This window comes from Rhinatrema bivittatum, chromosome 1 (genome assembly GCF_901001135.1).
Source record: "Rhinatrema bivittatum chromosome 1, aRhiBiv1.1, whole genome shotgun sequence".
Lineage (NCBI taxonomy): Eukaryota > Metazoa > Chordata > Amphibia > Gymnophiona > Rhinatrematidae > Rhinatrema > Rhinatrema bivittatum.
This window is the reverse complement of record NC_042615.1, coordinates 523,523,591-523,551,149: the sequence shown is the minus strand read 5'-3', so window position 1 is coordinate 523,551,149 and position 27,559 is coordinate 523,523,591. Positions and strand designations below refer to the sequence as shown.

Here is a 27,559-nt window from a genome sequence, read left to right as displayed (position 1 = left end):
ATTACTAATTATACCAGTTTCACAAGCAAATATCACTACAAAGTTGCTTGTACGGCAGGTATTTTTAGCTGCCCAGGGTGAGATAACCATTTCATCTGTTGCCAAAATTTCGACTAGGGTGTGCCATCTGTGCCGGATTTCTGCCATACAGCGACATGCGCTCAGTAAATCTGAGCAGACTTGGTCACCATATCCGATACGAAAAGAGCTGAAAACTGAAACTGAGGATTAGTGAGAGCTGATCATCATTTGTTTGTTTTTAATCCTCCGTCACGGGACCACAGTTATTAACTTTTACTTGATCCTTCTTTAACTATTCTGTGTTAAGGCTATTGAGTACCCAGGTTTTTTCACACTTTATCTATACGGTACCGTCAGCTTGATGGGGGGAGGGGAGGGGGACTGGGTATTTTCATTTCAACTTAATTAAATTTTACTTTTATATGTATGATGTCAAAAAAACTGTATCTTATTGTTTTGGATTTATTGGTTTCGTGCTGTATTTTTTGTGACGATACAATTAAAAAAAAAAAAGGGAGAGGAAATGTTTTATAGTTTACCCAAAACTCTGCTCATTTAGGGGTAGATTTTCAAACCGCGCGATTTGGCGTACTTTTGCTGGCGCATCAGGCGCAAGCAAAAGTACGCGGGATTTTAGTAGATACGCGCGTAGCCGCGCGTATCCGCTAAAATCCTGGATCGGCGCGCGCAAGGCTATCGATTCCGTATAGCCGGCGCGCGCCGAGCCGCGCAGCCTACCCCCATTCCCTCCGAGGCCGCTCCGAAATCGGAGCGGCCTCGGAGGAAACTTTCTTTTGCCCTCCCCTCACCTTCCCCTCCCTTCCCCTACCTAACCCACCCGCCCGGCCCTGTCTAAACCCCCCCTTACCTTTGTCGGGGGATTTACGCCTCCCGGAGGGAGACGTAAATCCCCGCGCGCCAGCGGGCCGCTAGCGCGCCGGGACGCGACCTGGGGGCGGGTCCGGAGGGCGCGGCCACGCCCCCGGGCCGCCCCGGGCCGTAGCCACGCCCCCGGGCCCGCCCCCGGAACGCTCCCGACACGCCCCGAAAACGCTGCGCGGTTCGGGCCCGCCCCCGACACGCCCCCTCAGAAAACCCCGGGACTTACGCGAGTCCCGGGGCTCTGTGCGCGCCGGTAGGCCTATGTAAAATAGGCTCACCAGCGCGCAGGGCCCTGCTCGCCTAAATCCGCCCGGATTTGGGCGGATTTAGGCGAGCAGGGCTCTGAAAATCCGCCCCTTAGGGGTGCTGCTCCGTGTGAATGAAAGGGCCTCATCCAGCACTTTGTTAGGTACGGGATCATAGATTTAGTATGAGCTATCTGCTTCCCTAGTGCAGACAAACCGTGCACCTGCAAAATCGCGTTTATCTCGGTCCAACTGCTTAAGAAAAAAACCCTCAGTCAGCACAACAATCCGTTAAAACTTTAGCACCAAGGGTTTTTGGCAATAATAGCATTTAGTCTCTGTTAATTAGCCAACACAATAAAAATTAAACTTTTCCAAGTAAGCAACTACAGAAAAAAAAAATATTTACAGTTTCAAATAAGAAAAATGTGTAACGTTTCCCCACACCTTGAGATGTGATTTTGAACCCAGAGGGGTGGGGGGTGTTCAGATGTAGGAGAGGTCTTTCTGCAGGTGGCTGCTCCCTTCCTCAGCATGCGATGCCGGTTTTTATCCATCTCGTAACGCGCTGCCCGGACAGCGGCCACAGAGAGCAAACAAGTGAACTTGGCCTAACCCAAGATCAGTGCACTGTGAACCAGAGCGGTGGTCCAAAAGTTCAATTTATTATTTTCTTTTTCTACTCAAGGTTCTGTAAACATATTGTGGTAAAAAAAAATAAAACCATCAAGAGCAGCTAAGTCCATTGTTTCCAAACAGACCGGGTAAAAAAAACCCGTCATGTATTTCCTTTGCTGGCTTGGGTGATTTCCACGTCTTACTCATGTCCAACATGGTGCTCTGTAAGAAGGGGTGAGCCAGTGTTTCTTGCCTGGTGTAACATTTGTGCGTGGTCCCTAATCGCAGGAAGCTGTCGTGACTTGTGCTTGAGGACAGCATTTCTCAGCTGTTCTGCGAAGACTGGGTTTCATACTTTCTGAAGCTGGATCTAAAGGACTCTCTGAAAGAGAAAGAAAACAGAAGCACAGAATAAGGCAGGCTAGCTGATCTTCCACAAGGGTCATGCTAACGTTGAGTTCAGTCCAATGGGATAAGCCCTTGCTGCCGTGCTTGAGATGCTGATTCCTACAAAATGATCCAAAGTACATAACATACTTTCTTCGAGGAGGAAGCCCAAGGCTTCAGGGATAGCAAGGTAATGGGGGTAAGTCTGGGCTTCAGCCCCGAGCCTGCTCGTGAGCACTCTGGAGAGGAGGTTTAATCCCTGGAGAGACAGGAAGGAGCAGGTGCTGCTTTCCGTAACATCTGTTTGGCTCTTTTGTAGTCTGTGCCCAGGGATCCTGAAGAAACCCCTCTCTGTTTTCATCGAGCAGAACTGCTTGGAAAACAGATGACTGAGAGGGGGACATGACTGGAATTTATAAAATCACGAGTGGGATGGAACGGGTAAACCGAGAATGGTTATTTGCGCTTTCAAACAACACTAGGACTAGCGGGCGCTCCACAAAATTAGCAACCGGCAGATTTAGAACAAAATGGTAGGAAGCATTTTTTCCATTCGGCGCACAATCAAGCTATGGAATCTGTTGCTGGAGGACACGATTAAGGCGACTAACGTAGTGGAGTGCAAAAGAGGATTAGAACAGGTCCTGAAGGAGAGGTCCATCACCAGTTATTAGCCAGACAGATGTGGGAAAGGCAACACTTATCCCTGGGAGCAAGATATCAGAAATAGATCAACTACTGGGGATCTGTGGGTACTTGTGACCCGGACTGGCCACTGTGGGAGACAGGACGCTGGGCTCGATGGACTTTGCTCTGACTCAGCATGGCATTTCCTACGTTCTTATGCTTTTCCTTTCCTGGTTTATCTTGCTAGGATCTGGGGGGGCTACCATTGTTCTCTCTGTTTCTGTTCGGTGAGTTTACAATATCTCAAAAATAATTTCCATGTTCTTGTTTTTTTTAAACCGTAAGAACTCACATTCCATACTGCCAAAGGGGGTACAAATCAGTGCACAGGCAAGCATAACAACAACAGATTCCTAAAAACATACTCTCAAAAGTATTTTGTTATGACTGCTGGGAAACCTATGAATGAAGGGACGGGGCTGCATTACTCACCAGGCTCAGTAAGGCAGCCAGCGCTCTCACATGATTTGTAACCTGTTGTCATGCAGGCCTGCCATGAGGGGAGAGGTGTCTTAAAGCAGCACTACCTTCTAACTCAGCCAGCTCTCAATGCTGTTGCACACAGGAGGGTTCTGAAGGTGACGTGCTTTAGACATCCTGTTTATAACGTTAGGAAAATTTGAGCATCCCACATCTGAACTCAGAGCCAGGAGCCGCATGACAGCTAGCAAGGCGACGTGAACTGGACCGACCTATCTAACTAGGAATTGTCTAAAGGAGAGAGATGACAGAATGAGGCCACGGGGGGGGGGGGGGATGACACGGGACGGTGTCGGCCTGCTGTTCAGGACTTAGTGCCGCCACCAATGCAGGCAGAAAGATCTGGGCTCATCTCGTGACCCATGCTTGTGTTCCTTCCCCCAAGCTGCAGTTCCTTCCTATCCAGTAAAATTTAGTATATGGTCAATGAGCGGCATTGGAAGTATCTTTACAGGAGCTGCAGCTACTCTAGTTTGCAGCTGGCCTGTGCATGAAAGGGACTACGGGAGACATTATGAGATCTCTGATGGTGGCGAGTAAAGACACAGGCCTGCAGGGGAGGAGATAAGCAGAAGGAAAAGCAAAAAGGTACAAGAACCTGTGCAAGGCTCTTGAGAGCATGCTGTAGGTCCTGCCCTTCCGTACCTTTTCTCACTGTGGACTTTCACTACAGGCTTGTACAGCTCGGGGATTTTCCTCTCAATCATCGGCCTGAGGCTCTCCTTCAGCTTATTGTAATTCTTCTTCAGCTCCTGCTGATATTCTCGCTGGTCCGCAGTGATGAGCCGCTTGTTCTTTTCCACTGCCTCGCCACACCTGCGTCCCAAAACACAAAAACATAAACCTCAAATTTCAATACAAAATTTCAAATGTTGGAAAGCACCAGTTTCTGCCTCTCACGCAATGTGCATGCCCTCGTCAGCAAGCTGAATTGCTCTGCTCTAAAAGGATCACATAAGAACATGCCATACTGGGTCAGACCAAGGGTCCATCAAGCCCAGCATCCTGTTTCCAACAGTGGCCAATCCAGGCCATAAGAACCTGGCAAGTACCCAAACAATAAGTCTATTCCATGTTACCGTTGCTAGTAATAGCGGTGGTTATTATCTATTATCTTTGCAAAAAAGTGTAATGAGGTTTTTCTAATCTAGAGTACACGCATGAAGTAAATAAATGCATAATTATGCCAATTCGAAGTCTAATACTATAGATTATGGAACATGAGGAATGTCACACGCTTTTTGGGCAACCTGTCATCCAGGATCTTGGTGGCCCTACCCTTCCAGTCTCACCTGTGCTCAGAGGTGTGGTGGTGGTGGTGGCGGCAGGGATACTGTGAGCTCTGGGCCAGAGCCCCCACCATCCTTGTCGCTCACTCTTCCCAGGCTGCAGACATCTCCTTCCTTCTCCCGTGTCCCTAACCACTACCACTTCTCCACCTCAACCCAGCTTTATCAGTGTAAATCAAGCAGTTAGAGGAGCCATCCTCAGTGCCCTGGCTTAAACTCAAGCCCCCTTCCTTCCTAGTTACTCTCTTTGAAACAGTCAGCTCCTGTGCCTGAAAGCTGCATGCAACAACTCTCCTTAAAAAAGAAAAACAAAACAAAAAAACTGCAACAGCAGTATCCACTAGAAGTCAGCAGGTGTAGGAAGTGCATGCAGGGCGAGAGGTTCTTTGGTCTAAACTAAAAGGAATTACAGCAAGGGCAGCCAATCTACAGGTTAGGAATGTAAATAAAAGTTAGAGGAAAAGCTCATCATTAAAAAAGGTACAAGGACCTGAAAAAGTGCAGCACAAGGAAGAGTATCTGGAAAAGTGGAGAGAAGCAGGGAAAGAAGTGAAGGAGACAAAGGTGAGAGTGGAAGATAGCTGGGGAGGTAAAGCAAAGTGACAAATCTTTTTCCTGGTCTGGCAGCAAAAGGAGGACGTGCAGAGGTGAAACTGTAAGACCGAGGGGAGAAAAACGAGGAAAGTGTGGAGGGAGAAAAGGAAAAAAGCAGAAACATTACAATTTTTGCTAAGTGTTCACTGAAGAAAAGGTTGGAGAAGAGCCACAGATAGTTGGAAAAGGTGCACATGCTAGGGGGTAGATGCCAGACTATTTACAGAACAGACTGCATGGAAATGGCAAACCTAAATGTGAACAAAGCTCTGGGCTCAGATGGGATACAGTCTAGAATTTCTGTTGGGTACACTGACAGATCTGTTCAGTTGATTTTTGGAGATGGGAGTGTTTCCATGGGACTGGAGGAGGACTGATGTCATCCCTCTTCATAAAAGTGGCAACTGGATAGCCTCACCTTGGGGGGTGGGTAATTTACTGTAGATTATATTTTAAGGAAAGGACAGTGAAATATCTTGAAACCAGTGGGATGCAGGATCTGAAAAACTATGGTTTTACTAAAGGGTGGTGGAAAATGGAATGTACCAAGGAAAGAAGGGTAACATATTAACACAGAGGTCCATATTCAGAAGCATTTAGCTGGATAACTTATCTAGCTAAAATTTGGCTGGATAAGTTAGGGGAGTAACTGGGAGGAGTTGAGTTAACCAGATAACTTATCCGGCTAAGTCTGGTCAGTCCGTAGACCTGTCCTAAGGTTAGCTGGATATCCCAGTGTTTTGTTTCCATCTCGTTACCGTATTTATCTCACACTTTTTTTTTTTAATTCTGCCACAGTCTGTCTCCACCCATCACCTCCTCCTGGTGCATGCATCTACCACCCTCTACACAAAAAAAAAAAAAAATAAATAAATTCTGATATTGTGCTTCGTAGCTTCAAGCTGTGAACCCCTGGTTCTCCAGCTTCCTTTTCATTAGAAAAGGTTTAATTGGGCATTGGTATCTTTCATGTATTTAACTGTCTGTATCATATTTCCCCTCTCTCTCCTCTAGGGTATATATGTTCAAGGTCCTCTAACCTAGCTCTAATCTTTTTCAAATATGACCTCCAGAACTCAACACAGTATTCTAGGAGAAGCCTCACCAGTGACCTGAACAGGGGCATTACCATCCCCTTTTTCTCTACCCAGCTAACTTCCGCCCCATAGCCAACTTACCCTTCATTGCCAAGATTATGGAGAAAATAGTTAATAAACAACTCACAGATTACCTGGAGGAACACAAGATTCTGGCTCCATCGCAATATGGATTTCGTAAATCCCTAAACACGGAATCCCTTCTGATATCTCTCATGGACTCCATCTTCTTGAGCTCGGACAAAAGACAACCTCACCTACTCATTCTCCTTGACCTCTCTGCGGCCTTTGATATGGTCAACCATTCAATCCTTCTAGACCGGCTCACTGACATTGGTATTTCAGGCACTGCCCTCGACTGGTTCCGCTCATTTCTCAGCAACAGATCATTCAAGGTCAAAATCAATAACAAAGAATCACTGCCAATCAGTTCTAACCTGGGAGTTCCTCAAGGTTCTTCCCTCTCACCAACCCTTTTCAACATTTATCTTCTACCTCTCTGCTTCCTCCTTTCTAAGCTGAAAATCAAACATCTCATATACGCGAATGACATTCAAATTCTCATCCCGATTAAGGAGTCCCTACAAAAATCTTTAATCTTCTGGGAGACTTGCTTTCAGGAAATCAGCTCACTCCTCACTAAACTTAACTTAGTCATCAACAAAGATAAGACTGAATACCTCATTATCTCCCAGGAAGACAACCTCATTTCTAGAGAGACAGCCTCCCTTATAACGGGTCAACCACAAGAAGACTGCAACTCTCTCCCCAACCCCCCTTCAACTATTCTGGACAACCTCAAAAACATGTCCTACATAAGAAATCTAGGCGTGCTCCTGGACAATCAGCTGAACCTCAAAAGATTTGTAAACAACATGACTAAAGAGTGCTTTTTCAAATTACAAGTTCTTAAAAAGCTAAAACCCCTTCTGCACTCACACGATTTCCGCCTTGTTCTACAACCAATCATCCTTACCAAAGTTGATTACTGTAACTCTTTGCTGCTTGGTCTACCAGCTACCACCATTAAGCCTTTACAGATGTTACAGAACTCAGCGGCCAGGATCTTGACTAATTCTAATAAGAGAGACCACATCACACCCATCCTCTACAACCTCCACTGGCTCCCGATCAAATAGAGAGTTCTCTACAAAGCTCTGACCATCATGCACAAAACCTTACACAACCTAGCCCAATTGATCTTACCTTTCAGCTGCGCACCAACAACTCCACGAGACCGATTAGAAAAGCATACCAAGGCACCCTTTTTGTCCCTCAAGCCAAAACCTCGATAAGGAATAGGGCACTTTCCACTGCAGGTCCGACCCATTGGAACACCCTCCCACCAGAACTCAGACAAGACCCCTGCCCGCATTCCTTCAAGACAAAACTGAAAACATGGCTATTCAGCCTAGCGTTTCCCTGATCCCGCTTGTTAGCAATACACTCTCGCTATTGTTCCTAATTACTTCCCTCGGCAACTATGATTTGTTTTATGTTTTCAATTCACTCTCAAACCCGCCCCTATAACCACCATTCAATCTTGATCCTTTGTTTTTCTTATCCTCCCTCCGCTGTCCTCCCCCCTGCATTCTAGCCCAAAATCATTCGATGCATTCAACTGCAGTCTTTATAGGCTTTATGCAAGGCAACTAGTATAAGATGTTAACTTCAATACCATGTTTCTTATACGTTCCAGGTTCTATGTAATGCTCTCAGGCAAGTTTTATTGTTTCACTGTAAACGGTTTGATTTGTATCCAATGCAAGAAGATCGGTATATAAAAACCCAAAAATAAATAAAATAAATACCTTCCAGCCACCACATCACACTGTTTTGTTATCTTGAAATCATCAGATATTGTCAGCCTATGGTTTCTCTTCCAATCAATACACATCAGCATCTCCTCCTCCCCCCAATCAAGTATAGCTCCTTTGGATTTTTTTGCACTCCAAATGCATGATGCTGCACTGTTTTTTATTTAATCTTTTTTTTTTTTTTGCCATTTACGTGTTTATTGAACCAGCAATGTTCTACCTTGACCAGAACAAATCTTCAAGTTATAGAATAAATCAGTAAAAGGAACAAATATAAAACATGCCAAACTGTTGGACCATTATTTTCCTTCCCCTCCCTCCACTCAGTCTATCTTTTCAGCAGTGAACCTCCACAAGTATCATCAACAAGGCAAGCTCTTAAATGTAATCAATCTCCTGATTTTTTTTTTTGCATTGAATCTTAACTGCCAAGCCTTTGACCACTCCTCAAGCTGTCGCAGGTCACTTCACATTCTGCCTACTCCCTCAGGCATGCCCACTCTGTTGCACATCTTAATGTCATCTGCCTCAAGACAAACTTTTTTCATTTAACTCTTCTGCAAAATCACTGATAAAAATATTGAATGGAACTGGCACAAGGACCGATTCCCTGAGGCACTCCATTGCATGATTCTGCACTTAGGCATGTAAGTTTGCATCATAATCATCATATTTAAATACCTTTGCCAGAAGCAAATTCAAAAATTTTTTTTAATTCCTCTTTTTCTCACCTTTCAATTGCTGCACATGTCTGTGCCATATTTATAGCCCAAAGGGAGTACCACAAGCACAGATGAAATCTAAGACGCTACTTCCAAGGTCTTACTCTGAATGAGCCACAGACTGCTTTTACATCTCCAAGCGTTGAAAGCATAAAAAAAAGATAATGCGCTGTGTCACAAACTGAAAAGGTCATTAACTAATCTTACCTATAGATTTACTAAGTGCTAAGACTTAAGTGCTGAAGACCTCATGGCGCCACAGCAAGTGATCCTATATGGGAAACTTTGGAGTAGAGAGCCAGAGGCACACTCAGGCGAGCCAGTCCTGGAAGCAGTCCTCAGCGTGTCCAGAGAAATGACGGGACAGGTTCGTCTTCACTGATCAATAGCTCGCTCTGCCGGCAGACCTGGGCTGTTGCAGCTTGGTAGGCAGGCATCAGTGCTATCTAGCCAGCTGCCATAGACAGTGCTATGACATAGAGACAGGGACATTTTAGGTCAACATGGCCTCAGCAGCAACCTGGCTCCTGGCCTCCCATTTCCTTGTGCCATGAAGGTTGGGAAGATGTCTGCTTTCAAGGGCTGAACTTGGAATTCTGCCATTGGAAGCCAGCAGGGGTTTGTGACTAAAATGTCACAACTACCCCTTTCCCCTTCTCAAAAATAAAAAAGCATGCTAAGATTTCTGTGTTGGGAATTAACAGCTGGACTCTGGTAGTAAATGAAATATAATATTTTTAAACAGGCATAGTATGTGTTAAATTAGGGCAGTGAAAAACTTCACTGGCCACATTGGCTGTTCTGGAAAAAAAAGGGAATTGTGGTAGAAAGGCTAGGAGAGTATGTTTTTCTTTTGCAGAAAGAAACAATCGCACAGAAATTCAAGAAGCATTTCAGCGCTTTGACTGGAATGCTTTGCCATGGATGAAGAGTCATGCATTAACTAAACAAAGTAAAAATACAGACATTAATACTTGTTCAAGTTTAGATATATGTGTTAATCATTGTAAGAAAAAAAAAAGTGTGCTCCACATTGGAAACATCTGAGGAGCATTTCACAGTTTTGTGGAATTGATCCAATGATTTTTTTTTTTTTTTGAGAGACTCCTTTGGAATTCTCAAAGACCTGCCAAATCCTGAAGCTTAGGATTTTCACCAGACCTACAGAGAAAAGATCCAATGGATTTCATCCATGGAGAGGAAAGGGGAAGGCAGGGGGCAGTGGGAAGGGAGATCCCAACTTTCTTTCAAACTGGAACCAGGCAGCATTCAAAAAAAATGCACACATTAGTCATTGTCTGTAACATGCAGAGCTACTTCTAGCAGATTCTTGTGAATGTTTCCATAGACTATAGGAGGCTGGACAAAAATAATCCAGTCCTAAAACACCACACATGGGGGCGACACAATGGTAAGAGCAAAAAGCAACATTAAGTAATGTGGGCTGACTAGTGAAAAAAAGAAATGAAATGAAAACAATGTCACTTACAGGTGTTCACTTACAGGTGTTCTCTGAAGACAGCAATTCACTAGTGACATAAATAGGTCACATGACCGCACTCAGCACTGAATGGACATCTTTTCCAATCTTTTCAGGAAATACTTTTAAATGTACCCATGCGGGCAGGGTCCCCACACTGCCAAGACTCCACTGCTGCCCTCAGTTCTGATACTAGAGGCTTTGATTGGGGCAGAACAACTCCAAATTGTCGTATTTGCATGACTGGCAAACTGCTGTCTTCATAGAACACCCGTTACAGATGTTACAGGCTTTGGATGTCTTTATTATGTGTGCACTGCAAGTTCTGTTTATTTGTCTGGTTATTAAGTTATCTTGTATTGCATTTTATATTTGCTTTATTGGGATATATAATTTGAAATTTGATCCACCATATACGCTTTCTGCATGACCTAGCATGGTATGCTTGCCACCCTGAGGCATATCTGCCCTTCGCCACCTCAGGTGTTAGAGAAGAATTCCAGCATTATAGATCCAAGCAAAGTTTGTTCCGCAAATGTTAGAACACGCCATGAAGGAGGCCATTTTCAAATAGGATGCTCTGTTGAACGCTACACAGCCGGTTTTACAAAACTGCAAGTTCTTTAGGGAAAAGTCTTCCAAGAGAAGCTACCTATGCTGTTTCTCTTTGAAAATTAGCGAGTGCAAAGGGCAAGCCCTCAAAGTGTCCCTGGACTTTGCATTTAATTTGTGCAAGCGGTGGTGCTGGGGGAGAGAGGGCAAAGCAGTGTGGGTGCATTTCAAAATCAAATGCGCGCATGCTGTTTTCCTCTTGTGACCTGAACCTGCCAACAGCAGCGCCTCTTTCTCCCGTGACTAAAAGTATGCTTTGCACTGGTAGCCATGGATAATTTTAGAAGGGCCAAGTTTCAGTCTGGCCATATTCCCTGAGTAATGCCTTTTAAAATTACCCTCTCTAAAGGCTTGTGACAATACCCGTGCAGAGCAGGCAGCAAAGATGCAACTCTCGTTCACAGCACCATTCGGTGGCAGGCCAGAAACTGATGTGACAAGAGGGCAACATCAGGATACCATAGTCCTCCTCCATGGTTGGTGGCCTTTTGGACTTTACAAGCTCTCATCAACCTGATGGCAAAATGATTCCCTCCTAGGGACAGGAACAACCCCAGCAAGGTAACCCAGAATGCTTCAAATCCAGACTAGTGGGATGGACACCCCAGGTCTAAATACTTAACGTCAGTGTGGCTGCAAATTAATCTTATAGTTTTAATGGAACCTGTAAAACAAACTTACCGCATTATAAATTCTTTAAAGCACAATCTCAGTTTGTTATGATGTCGGTAAAGTTTTGGATCTGCTGGAATTTCAGCCAGAAACACTTGAGCTACCTCTAGTGGACCCTAGAAGGAACAACATCAGGTTACTGATACAGGAAAGAATGACTAGAGGTTACAGGTATTCCCAACAGTAAAAAGCATTATTTTATTGTTTTGCTTTATCAACAACTGTAATGAAAATCAAATCTAGATAAGATATCTAAAAAAGGCAGTTATTATTCACAAATGCTACTCTCTGTTGTTAAATTACTAATGCTGATGGGAAGTCAACAATTAATGAATCCAGTTTCTCTTCTAAAAGGATTAAGTGCAGAAGGAACACCGACCAGATGGAGAAAATACAGGAGAGAAAAAGACAAAGGGCTGTGTAAAAGCCCAAGTGTTTCACTAAGAGGACTTACCTGATTGACAATGGCTCCAACAGAACCCTGCAGCACCATCTGAAGCATTTTGGCATCTGGTGGCTCCTGGCTGGTGGCAATGGCCAGCTCTAGGGTCTTCTTCTGCATATCTTCAATGGCAACTTCAATAGGCGTCAAGATGAACTAATCCAACAGAACAATCAAGAAGTCAGAATCAGATCTAGTCACAAGTAAGAAGCTGTCTCACGAACAGGAGCAAGTTGGTGCTAGGTTGGGCATCATTTTCAACAGGATCTGTCCCCTTTTTCAGAACTGGGAGACTCATACCCTGTGCCATCCCTCCCAGGACAAGATTATTACTTAGAAGTTCTGAGTTATTATAATATAATATTTTTAAAAAACTAATGTTAGGGCTTTAATTTAATTTTTCCTGTATGGTGTCTCTAGGCTGAACATTGCATGTTAACTGGAACCCCCTCTTCTTCAGTTCTCCCTGCCCCCATCTTATTTTGCATGCTCCTCCAGAATTCTCATTACCTGGAACCAGCTACTGTCCAAAATGCAACCAAATCTGCTGACCCTTGCTCCTCTGGTCTGCCCTAGCTTCACTTCCTGCTCTAGTGCCTTTCTAGGCTACCCTGTTCTGCGACTGTCAATTTAATCCTTGGGCACCAAATGTACCATCCTCTGTAATTCAGCACATGCACTTTTTACCCACAGGGGAGCCGTGTAATTTTCAACCATGGATTTTAGTTACTGAGGTAAAATCCTTTGGCAATTGCCCTTTATGTGCCTCTTTAGATGTCAGAGGGGTTAACAAGCTTAAGATATACAGCACTGCAAATATATTTTAATGGTCAATGGTGGATAGGCAATCAATTAAGATAACTGAAAAGTCTAAATAAAAGGCAATCTAGGAATTTTAGCGTTTGCTTTCTTAAAGGTTTTCTCCTGAAGAATGGTCAGTTTCAGTGGACATTCAGCTAGAGGTGGCCCGATGAGGTTATTTTTGTCCAGTAGCTTTTGATTTATTAAATGCAAATGATGAAGTCCCAGTCATAATCCAAAAGCAAGTGGACAAGAATAGATCAATTAGTCTTCCTCTCTGCTTCTCTACCTTCAGGACTCCCACCCTTGTCCCTTGAAGGTGACCATTAACCTATGAAAGCAATGGACTTTTCCTTTGCTTTCGTTTTTGGTGTTTCATCTTTTGAACATTGTTTTCCAGTTCTTGGCTATGGGTTTCTCATCTGCGTGCTGACCATCAGCAATGCCTAAGCAGAACTTTGTATGACAGTGGCAGATTGTGCTCAGCCCACAGTTACCTGTAAAACAAATGAACCATGCGAAAACCCTGGAAGGAAGCAATGTTGCATTCAATATAAGGTAAAGTTTAAGAAAATCCCGGCACGCGCACATGGATGCGCCAATTTTATAATATGTGCGCGTGCACATACGCGCCCGATTTTATATCAGTATGCGCGTGTGCGTGCAAATGCCGACTCACACGCATAAGAGGGGGCAATTTTACACGATGCACGCGGTGACGGACTAGGCCTTTTCCCAGCTCCCTCCAATAAAGGAAAGAACTGGGAGGGAACTTCCTAAACCCCCTACCTAACCTGCCTCCCTTTTCCCCTATCCACCCCGACTCCTAAAACCCGCTAACTTTTTTTTTTTGTTTGTTTTAAAACTTGTCTGCTCTCCGGAGCAGTAGCAGGTTGTCCATGCCGGTCGGCTGTCCTGGCCCGCCCATGCCCTGCCCAGACCCCGCCCCTTTTTTGCCAAACCCATTCTTCTGCGCGTACGGGCAGATACGGGCATGGCTGTGGGTGTTTGAAAATCCCCGTGGCACGCGCCTGGCCAGGGAGCTGCCCGTTTCGGCGCGCGCCGGGTTTTTAAAATCCGGCCTTATGTGTGCTTCAATGTCGGTCACAAGGTGGAAATAAAACTTATCAGAGATTAAAGTTCAACTTTAAAAGGAGAAGAAAAAAGGGGTGGGGGAGGAGCCCAGGGTCCAGACTTTGTTTCCCCCTTCTCCCCATTACTGTTATCATGAAGTCCCAGCCAGCTCTGCTGCTGGCCCTGGAGTCATGGGCGGGGGGAATCACCCCTTCAGCATGAGCGGGCGATCCTTTTCAGTAATAACGCAGTGCGGACTCTCTGCCTTTTAATGGAAAAAGGAGAGCCCGTCTGCTTTAGTCTTCAAATCCAGAGAGAACACCAAAGGGCACCATCTTCCATTGTAAAAAGTAAATCATGTCGGAACGGCAGCGCTAAGGGCAGCCTGAAGGCTTGTCTTGTGTCGCACTTCCGACACGACCTGATCTTGGGCATTCCAGCTGCCAGCTCCAGCGCCTTCCCCCCCCCCCCCCCCGCCCAGTGCCCGCCTCTCATGTCGCCGATGGGCCCACCTCCTCCTTCTGGATGACGTTGATCCTGGTCTTGATGTAGGGGAAGGCGTGCATCGTGGTCAGGATGGTCTTCCTTTTGTGCTGCTCGCTTAGGTCTCCTCGCGGCCGACCATCCAGGGTGAAGGGGGTGGTGTACATGAAACAGCGCAGGTTGAAGTTTTTCTCAAAGTAGGTGACCCGGTCTTTCATTTCATATTCATCAAAGTAGGGCTCCACAAAGGTAATCTGGATGTAAGCCTGAGGAAGAAAAAGCATATTTAAACAGTTGTACCTTCAGGACTTCCCTACAGTGAGGTTCTTGCACAAAAAGGATCCCTCAGGATAAAAGACTTGAGTCCCTTAAAAAAAAAGAATTCTGATCCTGGCGATGTTTTCCATCTCCCCTGCTATTGAGTTTGTTTGCAATCCATAGCTGACAGCATCGATCACCCTGGAAGTGCTTGGGCTCCTCCCTGCCTTACAAGGCAAGCTTCTGACTGTGAATACAAATAAACCTGCTGCTGGAAGCTGCGAGGAACTGCATAATAATAATTACAGAACCTTTCTTTCATAAAAGATGGCCTCTGGGAATAAAGATAACTTTGCATGCAAGAGACTTTTTGAGTTGCCTGCACAAGACCTGTCCATGACTTAATAGTGATCAGTTCTCTAGTTAGAAAGTTCCTCTTCCTATGCACATTAGCTTTAATTTCAGAGTGCAAATGCGTTTGGATTTAGCATGATTCCCGTAGGAAGTGCTATCATTAGAAAGAGGCATTCCTGTGTCTGCTGGTGTCAGCTCTGAGGCAATCAGCCTGGGACCTGCACACTCACACAGTGATTTTTTTTCCATTGACAAGTGAGTGCCATAGGCAGTGGTATACGGTACCTTGGTAGGATCCAGCTTTCTCTTGTCCACTGGGGCAGAATCCTTAATCACCTCCACGGCATCCTCACCGAAACACTGACCATAGAAGCCCTATGGAGTAAGTAAAGGATGTTCAGTGCTGTCAGAATGATACATAAATAGAGGAAAGGGGAGAGGGGGGAGCCTTGCTCTCTTGGGCACACGTGTGGCATCTCTACCCAGGAGCAGAGAGGATTGAGTGGATGGGATTCTGGGAGAGAATTTGTGACTTTAAGTATTTTTTTTTTCATCTTGGGAAGGGAGACCTATTCTGGATAAGGGAGCCCCCTTTGGCCTGCTAAGAGCCTACCTGGAAGGAGAGGTCATCTTAGTGCCAGCCTGCTTGAGGTACACTCGCCCAGAGAAACAGGAGACAGATTCTGAATGAGACTGGACATAACACTGATTTGTTACAGTAAAACCTTATTTTTGGAACACTCCACTTGAGTGTCCAAGGTGGTCATTGGGTCTACAGTCAGCGCAGCAATTCAACAAACTCTGAGTATATCTGAGGGTGGTGAGATTTCACCTCCCGAAGCCTTGGGCCCCGGCGGTTCGGCCTCCCCCCATTCAGAGAATCCATGCCCAGGGCTGAATGGACGTGACTGCGTACAGGGACTTAGCCTCAGGACTGAGTGTGAACTCTGCGCACTTCGGCCAGAAAACCCCGAAACCAGAGCCACACACAAAGAAAACGCACTATCCAGACAGCTTTTATTGAAGATGAGATATTATATAAAATACATTCCAGCAAATCTGCTAGACTGGCCTGCACAGCTTGCCGGTGTACGTGAGAAGATGCATATGACGGATAAAGGGTGAGGGGGAGAGCGGTGTGTGTGGAAAGAAGTTATAGTTGGCTGCCACTGGCTGGATCACCATAGTGCCTGGATACGACGATACAGCATCAGTGAGGGAAACCATGTGTGGCAGAGCAGAATGAATGATTGCTTGGGGGAATCAAACCGAGCAAAGAACAAACAGGAGGCTTCCCCTAAACTATATTAATACAAACTAGATATTAACCATGCACACATTTTAAATACTTCCCAAATCTCTTTAACGGCAAGAAAAACTTGAATCCTGCATTGCATGCAAATGAATACAGATGTGAATAAACTATTAGCTTTTTGCAAGGTGACCAGGGCAAGGTGAAAGGATGGGAGAAAAGTCATTTTCAAACCTGATATAAAAAAAAAAAAAGGACCTGGTATGTAGCATTAGATTGTCTGCTAATGCTGTTAATTGGTGCCATGTGTCATTTTTAGTAATGATGATTACTTTATAGCTTGGAGAAATACTGCCATCATGTTTTACCTCCAGTCTATGAGAAATCTCGGGCAGTTTGGTGATCGCCGGCTCTTTATAGATATATTCCTGCTCATCCAGATCTCCAAATTTGGATCCATAGAAACCTACACGGAAGTAAGTTCCAAACATTCGCTTGTGACCCTGAAGGATAGAAAGAAGAAGAAGTGCTGAGTTCATTTTTTTCTGGCAGGGAAAACAAACTGCGCACCGTGATCCTGCTGGCCTGTGGCACAGCCATGGGGTCCCTGGGGCGGAGCTGAGTGCAGGTCACTTCAGCATCTCTCAACCCTGAGAACATCTTGAGCACAATAAAAAACCAAACAAAACTGCAGGAAGTAACAGGTGGGAGAGTAACTGGGTATCAATATTTCTATACGGGGGGGGGGAATATATACATACATAAAACTGCCTGTATTTCACTCAGTTGTGTTAATGTGCAAAAACGGATGCTACAGTAAACATAAAAAACGAAAAGAAAAAAAATATTAAGGAAATTCAGAGTTAAATTAGAACCATCAAATGATCCAGGATGGAGGTGGGGAAATTAGTTCTGGGCCCAGAAAGCCACTAGGAGAGAGAGCTTGCTACGGGGAAGAAGCACAAGGGGTGGGTGAGAATTTACCCCTCAGGATTCTCAGTTTGTGCAAGCCAGTATTAAAAGTAGTTTGCCGTCCCAACCTTGCAAGCTGTTTACCCTACAGCTGAGGGGGCTTGGCAGGAGAAGCCACCCCTAGCAAGGCGGAGACCTTGCTGAAGCCCGAGAGCTGTACCTTGCCTTGGAGGCCAGCCCTGGATACCGAAGCACGAGATTCTGGCGTGCTGGCATCAGCGGGAGAAATGAGACGGACAAGGGGGACTCACTCCATCGCTTCACCCCTGCTACTGCCCATGGGAAGGTCAGCTGGTGCCCTACATTGCGTGGAGAGCCAGGGAGTGGGAGCCCCTGAAGGTGGGACTGCCAGTGGGCCCTGATGCCAGGCTCAGCCTTCCGACAAGTGACCCAGAGTAAGACGTGAACAGGAGCAGGCTTCATCTTAACAAACTGATTGTATTCTGGGGGTTACCTCAGGGGATACAAATTCAGATGGGAACTCATGAGCAAAGCCTCCAAGATCACAAGAGCAGCACGTCATAGAGTTGGAAAAGCGTGGATGATAAAAACAAAACAACAGCACCTAATAAACTGGGGTATTTGGAAAACCAAAGCAGAAGGCTGAACTTGCCGTTTTCCCCAATTTCCACTGTTGTCACCCAGGAATAAGCTTATGAAATATCATCAGGACATTTTGAAGGTGGCAGAAGAAACTGTCCCTCCAGTTACAAGGGTCTTTTACAACTTGCCCCAGAGACTGGAGGGTCGTCAGATTGCTGATCCTGGGAACAATGAGACCTTTGCCTCAATGTGACTGCTTTTTTGGAAAACTCATTATGAGAGGGACACTTCTGGTTACATTCGCACTGGATCCATATTGCACTTGGACCATGAAAAAGTGTTTCAGATTTAAAGATGTGAGTTTTCTGGGTCACAGAAGGTAATTTTCAAATATCCTGCACAAATTATCATCCTTATTATTATTATTTGACTTCATATGTGGCAAATCCGCTCATAAAAGTTACGCCAATTCTCAACGTGGACTTATGGTAATTTAAAAAGGGGTATGCGGGCGCACATCGACGTGTGTGTGTTACCATGCAATGATTTTATAACATACGTGCACACACACATATAGGTTATAAAATAGCCTTGGCGTGCGTATGTATGTGCCTAATTTTGCAAGAAGGCATGCCCAACTGTGCAAATTGGGTTTCGGCCGGGTAAGTCACGGAATTTTATAACTGGCACGCATCCATGCCAAGACCAGTTTGTCCATCAATTCGCCCAGTACAGCGCTAGTCCCCCATACCCCCCAGGTTTCATAGTGTGCACGCCCCTCAGTTACCCCAGACCCTTTATACCGCTCCAGAATGGCTTTTTGTTTTAAACTTACACCCCCTCCACAGCAGAAGTAAAGTTACGCAGCAAAAGACCTGAGTGTGCGCCCAGGCATGTAAATATTAGCGCACACATTCTTGACCCTGCTCTGGAACACCCGTGCCCCACGCACACCAGGCCCTCACCATGCTCCTTTTTTATTCTGAGTGAGATGTGCGTGCAACGGGAGATACGAGTGCACGTAGGCGGCTTTGAAAATATGGCAGGCACATTTAAGCCCTACCTGCACGTGCATCTCCCGATTTCGGCACGCGCAGGGCTTTTAAAATTCACCTTTAAGTCTGCTTTGAAAATGATCCCACCACTACCCCACACAAGTTATGCCTGCTATTTGGATTAAGCTCCATGCACCAAATTCACTCCTTAACTTCCCAGCAGTTTTGAGCTAGAGGAGCGTACAAAAAAATATTCCATTCTCTTAAACAGGGGAGGAAGAGAAACCACTCATATGCATCATTCTACAAATCACTGAATGGTATGTTTTTCACATTTGTTGGCATGACAGGGACTGGAAAGGAGGCTGTATTTTGTCACATTTCATAAAAAACGCGAATGTAAAAATACAGCCACAAGGGCATGAAAACAGAGATTTAAACCAAAAAGTGCCACGAGGAGCCAGCATATGGTTGGTGCTGTGTAGGACCCATAATGGCATCAATCCACTGGGATTTACTGCTTTGGCACATGGTAAAGTACTGCCATGCCTTGTCCACTTAAAACAGCTATAAAGCAAACTAGGCCTACAAAGGCTGGTTGAGAGTTATGATGTAATTCTGGACAGCCTGGTGAGTGTTATGACGAATCGTGAGTGTTATGACGAATTTAGTGGTGACCTACACTACACACCTTCTTTATAACGCTGTCAAAGGCCTTCTGCAGCTTGTCGTGAGTAGAAGCAAGTTTCCTGAAGTCTCGATGCGCTTCCAGGATGGGGATAACAATCTTGTAGACTTCATTCACAGTTTCAAACAGCCCCGCCTTGAGCAAAGGAGGGAAAAAAAAAAGAAATATGTAAGTTCCCCCAAATATTGTTAACAGAAGAGACACTCATAGCTCCTTCATGGCTTGTAGATAACAAGTCAGATTTCTGGACTTCAGCTAATATGTACCTGCAAAGAACATTCATGATTTGCTACAGCACTGCAGTCAAGTATTTCCAAATCCTTTTTGCACTAACAAATCTGGAAATGGGAGATGCCCTGTGAAAGTGTGCTGCACGCAGCACACTTTCACTAAATGAGGCCTCCTGTGGAGACCTGACATCCAAACAGTAATGTCTACTAAAAGTGTGCAAAGAGGACCACATTGCTGCTCGACAAATCTCCTGTGGAGACACCAACTGACACTTCGCCCAGAAGTGTCAGTTGGTGTCTCTAGTGCCCTAGTGGAATGCGCCCGCAATCCCTCAGGGATTGACCGACCTTTACAAATATAGGCTGAAACTATCGCCTCCTTTAACCAATGAGCAATCATACTCTTAGTCACCTTGCAACCCTTCTTTGGGCTACTGAATAACACAAAGAGATGATCTGAGGTCGGAAAACCATTTGTGACCTTGAGGTATCTTGGAGAACCCAACGCACATCCAAAAGATGAAGTTCCCTTGCATGGGGAGAATCAGGCTTGAGGTGAGAAAACCCTGGCAACTCCACTGTCTGGCTAAGAGGAAATGCCCTCACGACCTTGGGCAAGAAGGAAGGAAGAGCATGCAATTAAACACCATTATCGGAAATTCGCAATAAGAGCTCTCTGCAAGATAAGGCCTGGAGCTCTGAAATTCGTCTTGCTGAACAAATCACCACCAGGAACACTGTCTTCAGGGTAAGGTCCTTCAAAGAAGCCCTTCTCAAAGGCTCAAAGGGAGGTCCACACAGCACTCAAAGATTCCAGGACAGACAAAGCCTACTGTCTGGAGAACACAAATGCTTTGCTCCCTTAAGAAAGCATACTACGTCTGGATGAGATGCTAAGGGTCGTCCCTGCAACCTCCCCTTGAAACAATCCAAGGCTGCCACCTGGACTCAGAGATAATTATAGGATACCCCTTTGACAAGCCCTCTTGCAAAAAGGCCAAGAAATGGGCAACGTTCACCTGCAAAGGATCAGCACCATGGACCCCACACCAGCTCTCAAACACTCTCCAAACTCTGACATACGCCAAAGAAGTAGAGGATCTTCTAGCCTGAAGAAGAGTAGTAGTCACTGGTTCTGAATACTCCTTCAAGCAAAAACGCTGCCTCTCAAAAGCCAGGCTGCTAGACAGAAGCAATCCGCTTGTTCAGAAAAGATGGGTCCTTGATGAAGCAGTCCCCTCAGGTGACTTAACCGGATGGGCCTATCTGATGCTAGCTGAGCTAGAACCTCAAACCAAGGACGGTGCAGCCATTCCTGTGCTACCAGGATCACTCTTCCCTGATGTTGCTCGATGCGGCTCAGCATCTGACCTACGAGCTGCCGGGGGGAAAGAGATACAGCAGGAGCCTTTCTGGCCACGGCTGAACTAGGGCGTCGATCCCTGCAAAACCGAACTCCCTCCAGTGGCTGAAAAACTTGGCTGCCTTAGCATTTTTCCTTGTTGCCATGAGATCGAACTGGGGTTCACCCCACCTGCTCCGAATGAGCGCAAAGGCCTTCGCTGACAGCTCCCATTCTCCCAGGTCCAGCTGTTGTCTGCTGAGATAATCCGCCTGCAGATTGTCCACACCTGCCACATGAGAGGCTGCAAGTGCTGCTAGATGAAGTTCCACCCAGGCAAAGAGTTTGTGAACCTCCTGAGCCCACCAGGTGACTCTTCGTTCCGCCCTGCCGATTGATATAGGCCACCGACGTTGCATTGTCCGAGAGCACATGTACTGCCCGTCCCTGAATCCGAGGAAGATACAACAGCACCCTCTGGACCGCCCTTGTTTCCAGACGGTTGATTGACCAGGACCTTCCATCAGAGACCACTGCCCTTGGGCTGCCTATCCTTGACACATCGCTCCCCAATCACTGAGATTGGCATCCATGGTCACTACCACTCAGTCTAGAACTTCCAGATCCACTCCCTTCTCCAAATTGGGCTGTGACAGCCACCATGAGAGACTAGACCTGGATTCCTCCTGGAGTGGCAACGGCAGCTGAAATTCTTCCGACAACTGATTCCAACGGGACAGGAGTGTCTGCTGAAAAGGACACATGTGCGCAAAAGCCCATGGCACCAAATCCAGTTTAGAAACCATGGACCCTAGCACTTGAAAATAATCTCAGATCATGGGGACCAGCAGGTCCCGCAGATAAACCACCTGCAACTGTAACGTTATTACCCTTTCTGTGGTATGAAACATCCTAATTAAGCGGGTGTTGAATCGTGGTCCCAAATAATACAAGTACTGGGACAGTTCCAGATGGCTCTTCTCCAGGTTTATCACCCAGCCCAGGGACCTCAGGCACTCCATCACTTGCTGAACGGAACAGTGACACTCTACCTCCGACTTTGCCCGAATGAGCCAATCGTCCAGGTAAGGATGCACTAGTATCCCATCTCTTCTGAGGGCTGCCTCCACCACCACCATCACCTTCATGAATGTTCTTGGTGCAGTAGCTAGCCTGAAGGGAAGAGCTCGAAACTGAAAATGCTCTCCTAACACCGTGAAGCAAAGAAACTTCTGATGGTCTGTTCTGATAGGAATGTGGAGATACACCTCCGATAGATCCAAGGAGGCTAGAAACTCCCCCTTGCGCACTGCTGCAATCACAGTCCACAACGTTTCCATCTGAAAGCGTGGCAAGTGCAAGGACATGTTGACTCTTTGCAGGTCTATAATGAGGTGAAATGAGCCTTCCTTCTTGGGGATCACATAGTATATGGAACACCTTCCTCTACCCTGCTACCCCTGCTGCAACGGAATGATGGCTTCCAATTGATGCAGCCGCAGAAGAGTGTCCTGCACCACCGCCTGCTTGATAGGCGAAGCACAACGGGATACCGCAAAGGCCTCTGTGGGGTTGTAAAAATTCTAAGGTGTAGCCATCCTTTACTACTTCCAGAACCCACTAGTTGGAAGTGATCCTTGTCCACTCCTCGTAAAAACGGGACAAATGTCCTCTGGCAGCCACCAGAGAGGAGTGGACCAGTCTGCCTTCATTGGGTGGGCCTCGCACCTCCAGAACCCTGTCCTGCACTATCTCTGGTTGACCTATGGGTTCCTCGAAAGGACTGCTGTCTTCCCGAACCTTGCTTCTGCGTGGATCCAGAAGAACCTCTGTTGGATTGAAATTTCCTCATCTCACGGAAATGAGTGCAAGGTGGGAAGCTCTTCTTATCCTCAGGCAATCTATTTCCCTTAGAATCTGCCAAATACTTCATCATCTTCTCCAGGTCCTCCCCAAACAACTTTCCTTTGAAGGGGAGATTACAAAGCTGCACTTTTGACCAAACATCCACTGACCAATTACATAACCACAGGAGTTTTCACACGGCTACCGCCGACACTATATTCCTAGCCCAAGTGCAGAGTATATCATAGAGGGCATTCGCCACATAGGCTACCCCTGCTTCCAACCTAGCATCCTGACTAGGATCAGCAGATGTCCCAGCAGCCTTCTCCTAAGTCTTCTGCACCCAGCACAAACAATCCCTCTGCATTAAACTTGTGCAGACCGCAGCTCTAAGGCTCAGAGCAGACATCTCAAACAGCCTCTTTAAAAGGATCTCCAGCTTCCGGTTTTGGACATCGTTCAAGGCCACTAATCCTGCCACAGGAATGGTCATTTTCTTTGTCACCGCCGACACTGCTGCATCTACCTTTGGAAGCATCCACAGCTCTAAAATGTCTTCTGGCAAGGGATACACCTGGCTATAGCCCTGGCCACCTTCAATCCTGCTTCTGGGAAATCCCATTCCCGATCGAAAAGCTTCTTCACTTTCTTTGGTAAAGGGAATGTCTTCAGCGATCCACGCAGTTCTTCCAACAATGGTTTTACCCCTATGTTGTCGGAATCCTCCTGTGCATCTTAATCCCCAGATCTCCAGAACCTGAGGAATGAGAGGCTACAACTCCTCCTTACAGAATAATTTGACCACCCTCAGGTCATCTCCTTCTGCCAGGGGGACATCATCTACATCCTGTTCACCACCCATCGGACCAGCCGCAGGATCCGCACTCTGACCAGCGCCCTGGTCAACTTGTGGGTCCCCCTGCTGATCATCGCCATCAGAATCCTCCTCCCCTCGCGAATGATCCAGGCCCAGCTGATCCAAAATGCCCCCGACTTCAGAGGTGCCTCACCCCGAGACGTCTTAGCCTTGCCTCGGGATCTCTGAATGGCTGGCCACATACCCGCCACCTCCTTCTTAGCGAGGTAGGCCTCATGCAGTAATAAAACAAAATCTGCAGAAAACCTGACATGGTCTCCCTGCTCTGCAGCTGCCAGATGCTCCCCTAGGTACGCTAGCAAATTGATTAAAACCCGTGAATACAGCTGAAAATCAGAATCAAATCACAATATGAGAATTCAGCTGTGGAAGGAACTCTTAGGAAAATGTGCAAAGCAACCGTCATAAATAGCCTCAGTTTACTTGTGGCTTATTTGGTGAAGCCTATAATGCTCTGGGCTGGTATAATCATAGGTTGCAAGTGCACTTTGTTTTGCACCATCCGGTGCTGAAAAAATGTAGCGCAGACACTGTACAAATTTAGTTTCTAGTGTGTGCACTTATCTTAATCCGCGTAGAAAGAGATGGCAAAACAGTCCTGAAGCGTTTCCTCCGACACCTCCGACACTATGGTGTCAGAGGAAACACTTCAGGACTGTTTTGCCATCTCTTTCTACGCGGATTAAGATAAGTGCACACACTAGAAACTAAATTTGTACAGTGTCTGCACTACATTTTTTCAGCACCGGATGGTGCAAAACAAAGTGCACTTGCAACCTATGATTATACCAGCCCAGAGCATTGTAGGCTTCACCAAATAAGCCACAAGTAAACTGAGGCTATTTATGACGGTTGCTTTGCACATTTTCCTAAGAGTTCCTTCCACAGCTGAATTCTCATATTGCTCCTAGGTACGCTGGCATATCTCCCCTGTCGCAAGACTCCTGGTGCACTGGAGAAAGCGAGGGAGGGGAGTCCCTGCCTTCCCCATGCATGGCAGGGCTCTTGCCACATGGAGCTAAGATGGCCGCCGTCTCCTTCACTCCCCTGAGGCCTCCTGTGCAGGGCTTGCAGCATGTGTGCAGCGCTTGTCCTCTGATCCTTGTGCCGAGGCTCCCTCACCTGCAGAGGCACAGCTAGGGCAGAGAAGGGCTGCATTGAGGTGAGATCACCTCCCCCCGCAGGCCCGACAGGCTTTCTTGCGCTCAGCGGGAGCTGGCATAGTGAACAACGTGGCCCACGGCTAAAAAATAACCTTGAGAAGAAAAGAAAGCTGCCACTGCTGCCACCACTGCCTCAGCTCAGGATGCTGAAAAAACAGCACGAGCCGCGCGGTTCCCTGCTCACCCCGACACCAAGCCGACGGAGAAACAGGCCTGTCTCTACTTTTTTTTTTTTTTAACCTCAATTAAAGAGACAGCCTCCCCAGCAACCCAGGAAAACTAAAAGAAAGTTATACTTTCCTGTTTCTGGGTGCTCCTGGAAGCTGCAGCCGGCCGAACTGGGTGAGAATACCTCAGGGGGAGTGAGGCAACCAGGACCCCCTGGGCTTTCCCTCCCCTGGAATCAAGGGTCAAGCCTGGCCAGGGATTTCCAAACTCCCCGCTCGTCCTGCTCAAACAGAGGGTTGGCCCACAAAGGAATCTAACACCTCTAGGAGCTCTGTCTTCTCTCCAACATCAATTCTAAATTTCTTTACCTTTTTTCTTTTTTTTAAACAGCTAACAGACTGGAGGTTTGCACCTCTACCATCTGCTGGAAACAAAATACTGAGGGACTGCAGGTGGCACTCTTGGTTAAGTAGCAGTGCCTGAAAAGTTGTTATTCTCTGCCTCCATTTGTTGTTAGGGATGCAAAACCCACTTGTCTGGAATGATCTAAGGCATGAACAGAGCTGTTCAGTTTACTGGTTTAATATCACTAGCTTGCCCATTCTGTCGCTGCTTCCCAACAGTATGTGAGATTTTCCCTTCAGGAGCTGGCTTTCCACAAGATGAACTTTTTATGGTCTGCTGATGTCAGCTCTGGGAAGATCCAGCCTCAGCTTTACATTCTATTATGGTAATGTGATCCCTGGAGAGCCATATAAGTGGGATTTCATCTTGTGACATACCTTTAAGGTTATCCACAAGCCACACTGGAGTCCCAAACTTGAGAATCAATGGGCCAGAATGGATTATCATTTATGCAATCTGACGTCAATAGTCTGGTCGGTACTAATTTTAGTTCCTGGTATTGTATATGTTTGTGCTTTCAGATCATTGTTGATTGTATTCCCCCCCGAAGCAGCCGGGAGGCGAAACACGGGACCGTGTTGGGGGAGTCATTGTAAAGACTGTATTTAACATAAGGAGTTGCCGTAATAAAATAATAAATATACAACGTTTTGAAAACCTTCCCAGGAACTTACTCTGTCCTTGCACTTGTATTGTTGCTTATAATTGAGAGTGCAAGATTTACTTCGGCGTGTGTTGCCAGAATGGATTTATACATTTTTCAAGATACTGAAATCAAGAGCATATCAAAGTCATCTAGAAACTTTCTAGTAGTACAGTAGCCCAAATTAATGATATATTTTATGGTTCAAAAATAAAAACAGGTGTGTTTATATACTTGTATATGCATTGCTAAGAAAGTGCAAAAGTTTGATTCAAAATTGAATCATGTAGATTTCAGCCTGCTTTGAGTTTGAGAAAATCTGAGGGAAAACAATGGCAAATTCATTTGCTACTGAACTTGGGGAAATCAGCAGAAATCACCTAATCCACGACAATATCTTAGTAGATTTTGGGTAGATCTGTTGGCAGGTTTGCAAAGACCCACTCAAGATTCTGCTAACAAATACCTCTTTTATTAAAAAAAAATTTCAAACTATTTGAACTTGCCATAGGTTCAATTCATTCATCTGCAAAACTTTTCCAAAGAAGTTTCTGTTTCCTTCATAGACTGTGTGTACATAGCTTTGCTTTAAACACTGATAGCTGCTTTCTAGCATTTTCCCTATATAAAAAGTAGAGATGTAAATTGGGTGCCGGAATCGGTTCCGGTATCATGGACCCGCGGGAAATTCCGTTTCCCGCAGTCCAGATGGTTTATTTTTGGCTGTCCTGAGCCGAAAAAAAAAATCCCCACCCCAACCCTTTAGATCTAATTATTTACAATCCCCCACCCTCCCAACCCTCCAAAACTTGCCTAAAGTACCTGGTGGTCCAGCGGGGGTCCCGGGAGTGATCTCCCGCTCTTGGGCGTTGGTTGCCAGTAAACAAAATGGCGCCAGTTGCCCTTACCATGTGACAGGGGCTATCGGTGCCATTGGCTGGCCCCTGTCACATGGTAGGAGCAATGGACAGCCGGCGCCATCTTAAAAAATTATTTAAAAAGATAGGAGTCTCTAGAATTTGACTGTTATATCTTATGAGTATTGTCAACTGCAAAGAATTCACTATGACAATAACTTTTAAAAATGCATGTGGGTGCACACTTTCTCACGTTCGTCGGCCTGCGTCCAGGGACGCGGTCATTTTATAACATACGCACTTATACGTGCACGTTATTAAATAGCCTGGATGCGCGTATATGTACACTCAATTTTAAATGGAGGTGCACATGTCTATCGCGTAAGTGGGAAATTTTACAAGGGACTGCGCTGTCATCACCTGCTGTTTTCTCAGTTCGTTCCCAGTTCGCCCAGTTTAGGAATAGGATTTACAAACTCCTCCAGTTTAATAGCCTCTCTTCCCCCCTGTTAGCCCCGACCCTTAATACCCCACTGAGTTTCCTAATTTTTTTTTAACACTTGC

The 27,559-nt window shown here is 46.0% G+C and overlaps 1 protein-coding gene across 5 annotated transcripts in view; it reads right to left on the bottom strand.

Moving 5' to 3' along the window:
• Nucleotides 1-1,434: 1,434 nt before the first annotated feature.
• Nucleotides 1,435-27,559, bottom strand: part of DOCK8 (dedicator of cytokinesis 8) — a 265,097-nt gene continuing 238,972 nt past the window's right edge. For all 5 annotated transcript variants that reach the window (XM_029613102.1, XM_029613111.1, XM_029613120.1 and 2 more), the window contains 8 exons: nt 19,469-19,600; nt 16,636-16,770; nt 15,301-15,390; nt 14,433-14,669; nt 12,058-12,201; nt 11,613-11,719; nt 3,966-4,136; nt 1,435-2,148 (listed from right to left, as the gene is read on the bottom strand). In XM_029613102.1, the coding sequence (XP_029468962.1) occupies nt 2,091-2,148; nt 3,966-4,136; nt 11,613-11,719; nt 12,058-12,201; nt 14,433-14,669; nt 15,301-15,390; nt 16,636-16,770; nt 19,469-19,600 (1,074 nt within the window). In that variant the 3' untranslated portion in view covers nt 1,435-2,090. The remainder of the gene's footprint in view (nt 2,149-3,965; nt 4,137-11,612; nt 11,720-12,057; nt 12,202-14,432; nt 14,670-15,300; nt 15,391-16,635; nt 16,771-19,468; nt 19,601-27,559) is intronic.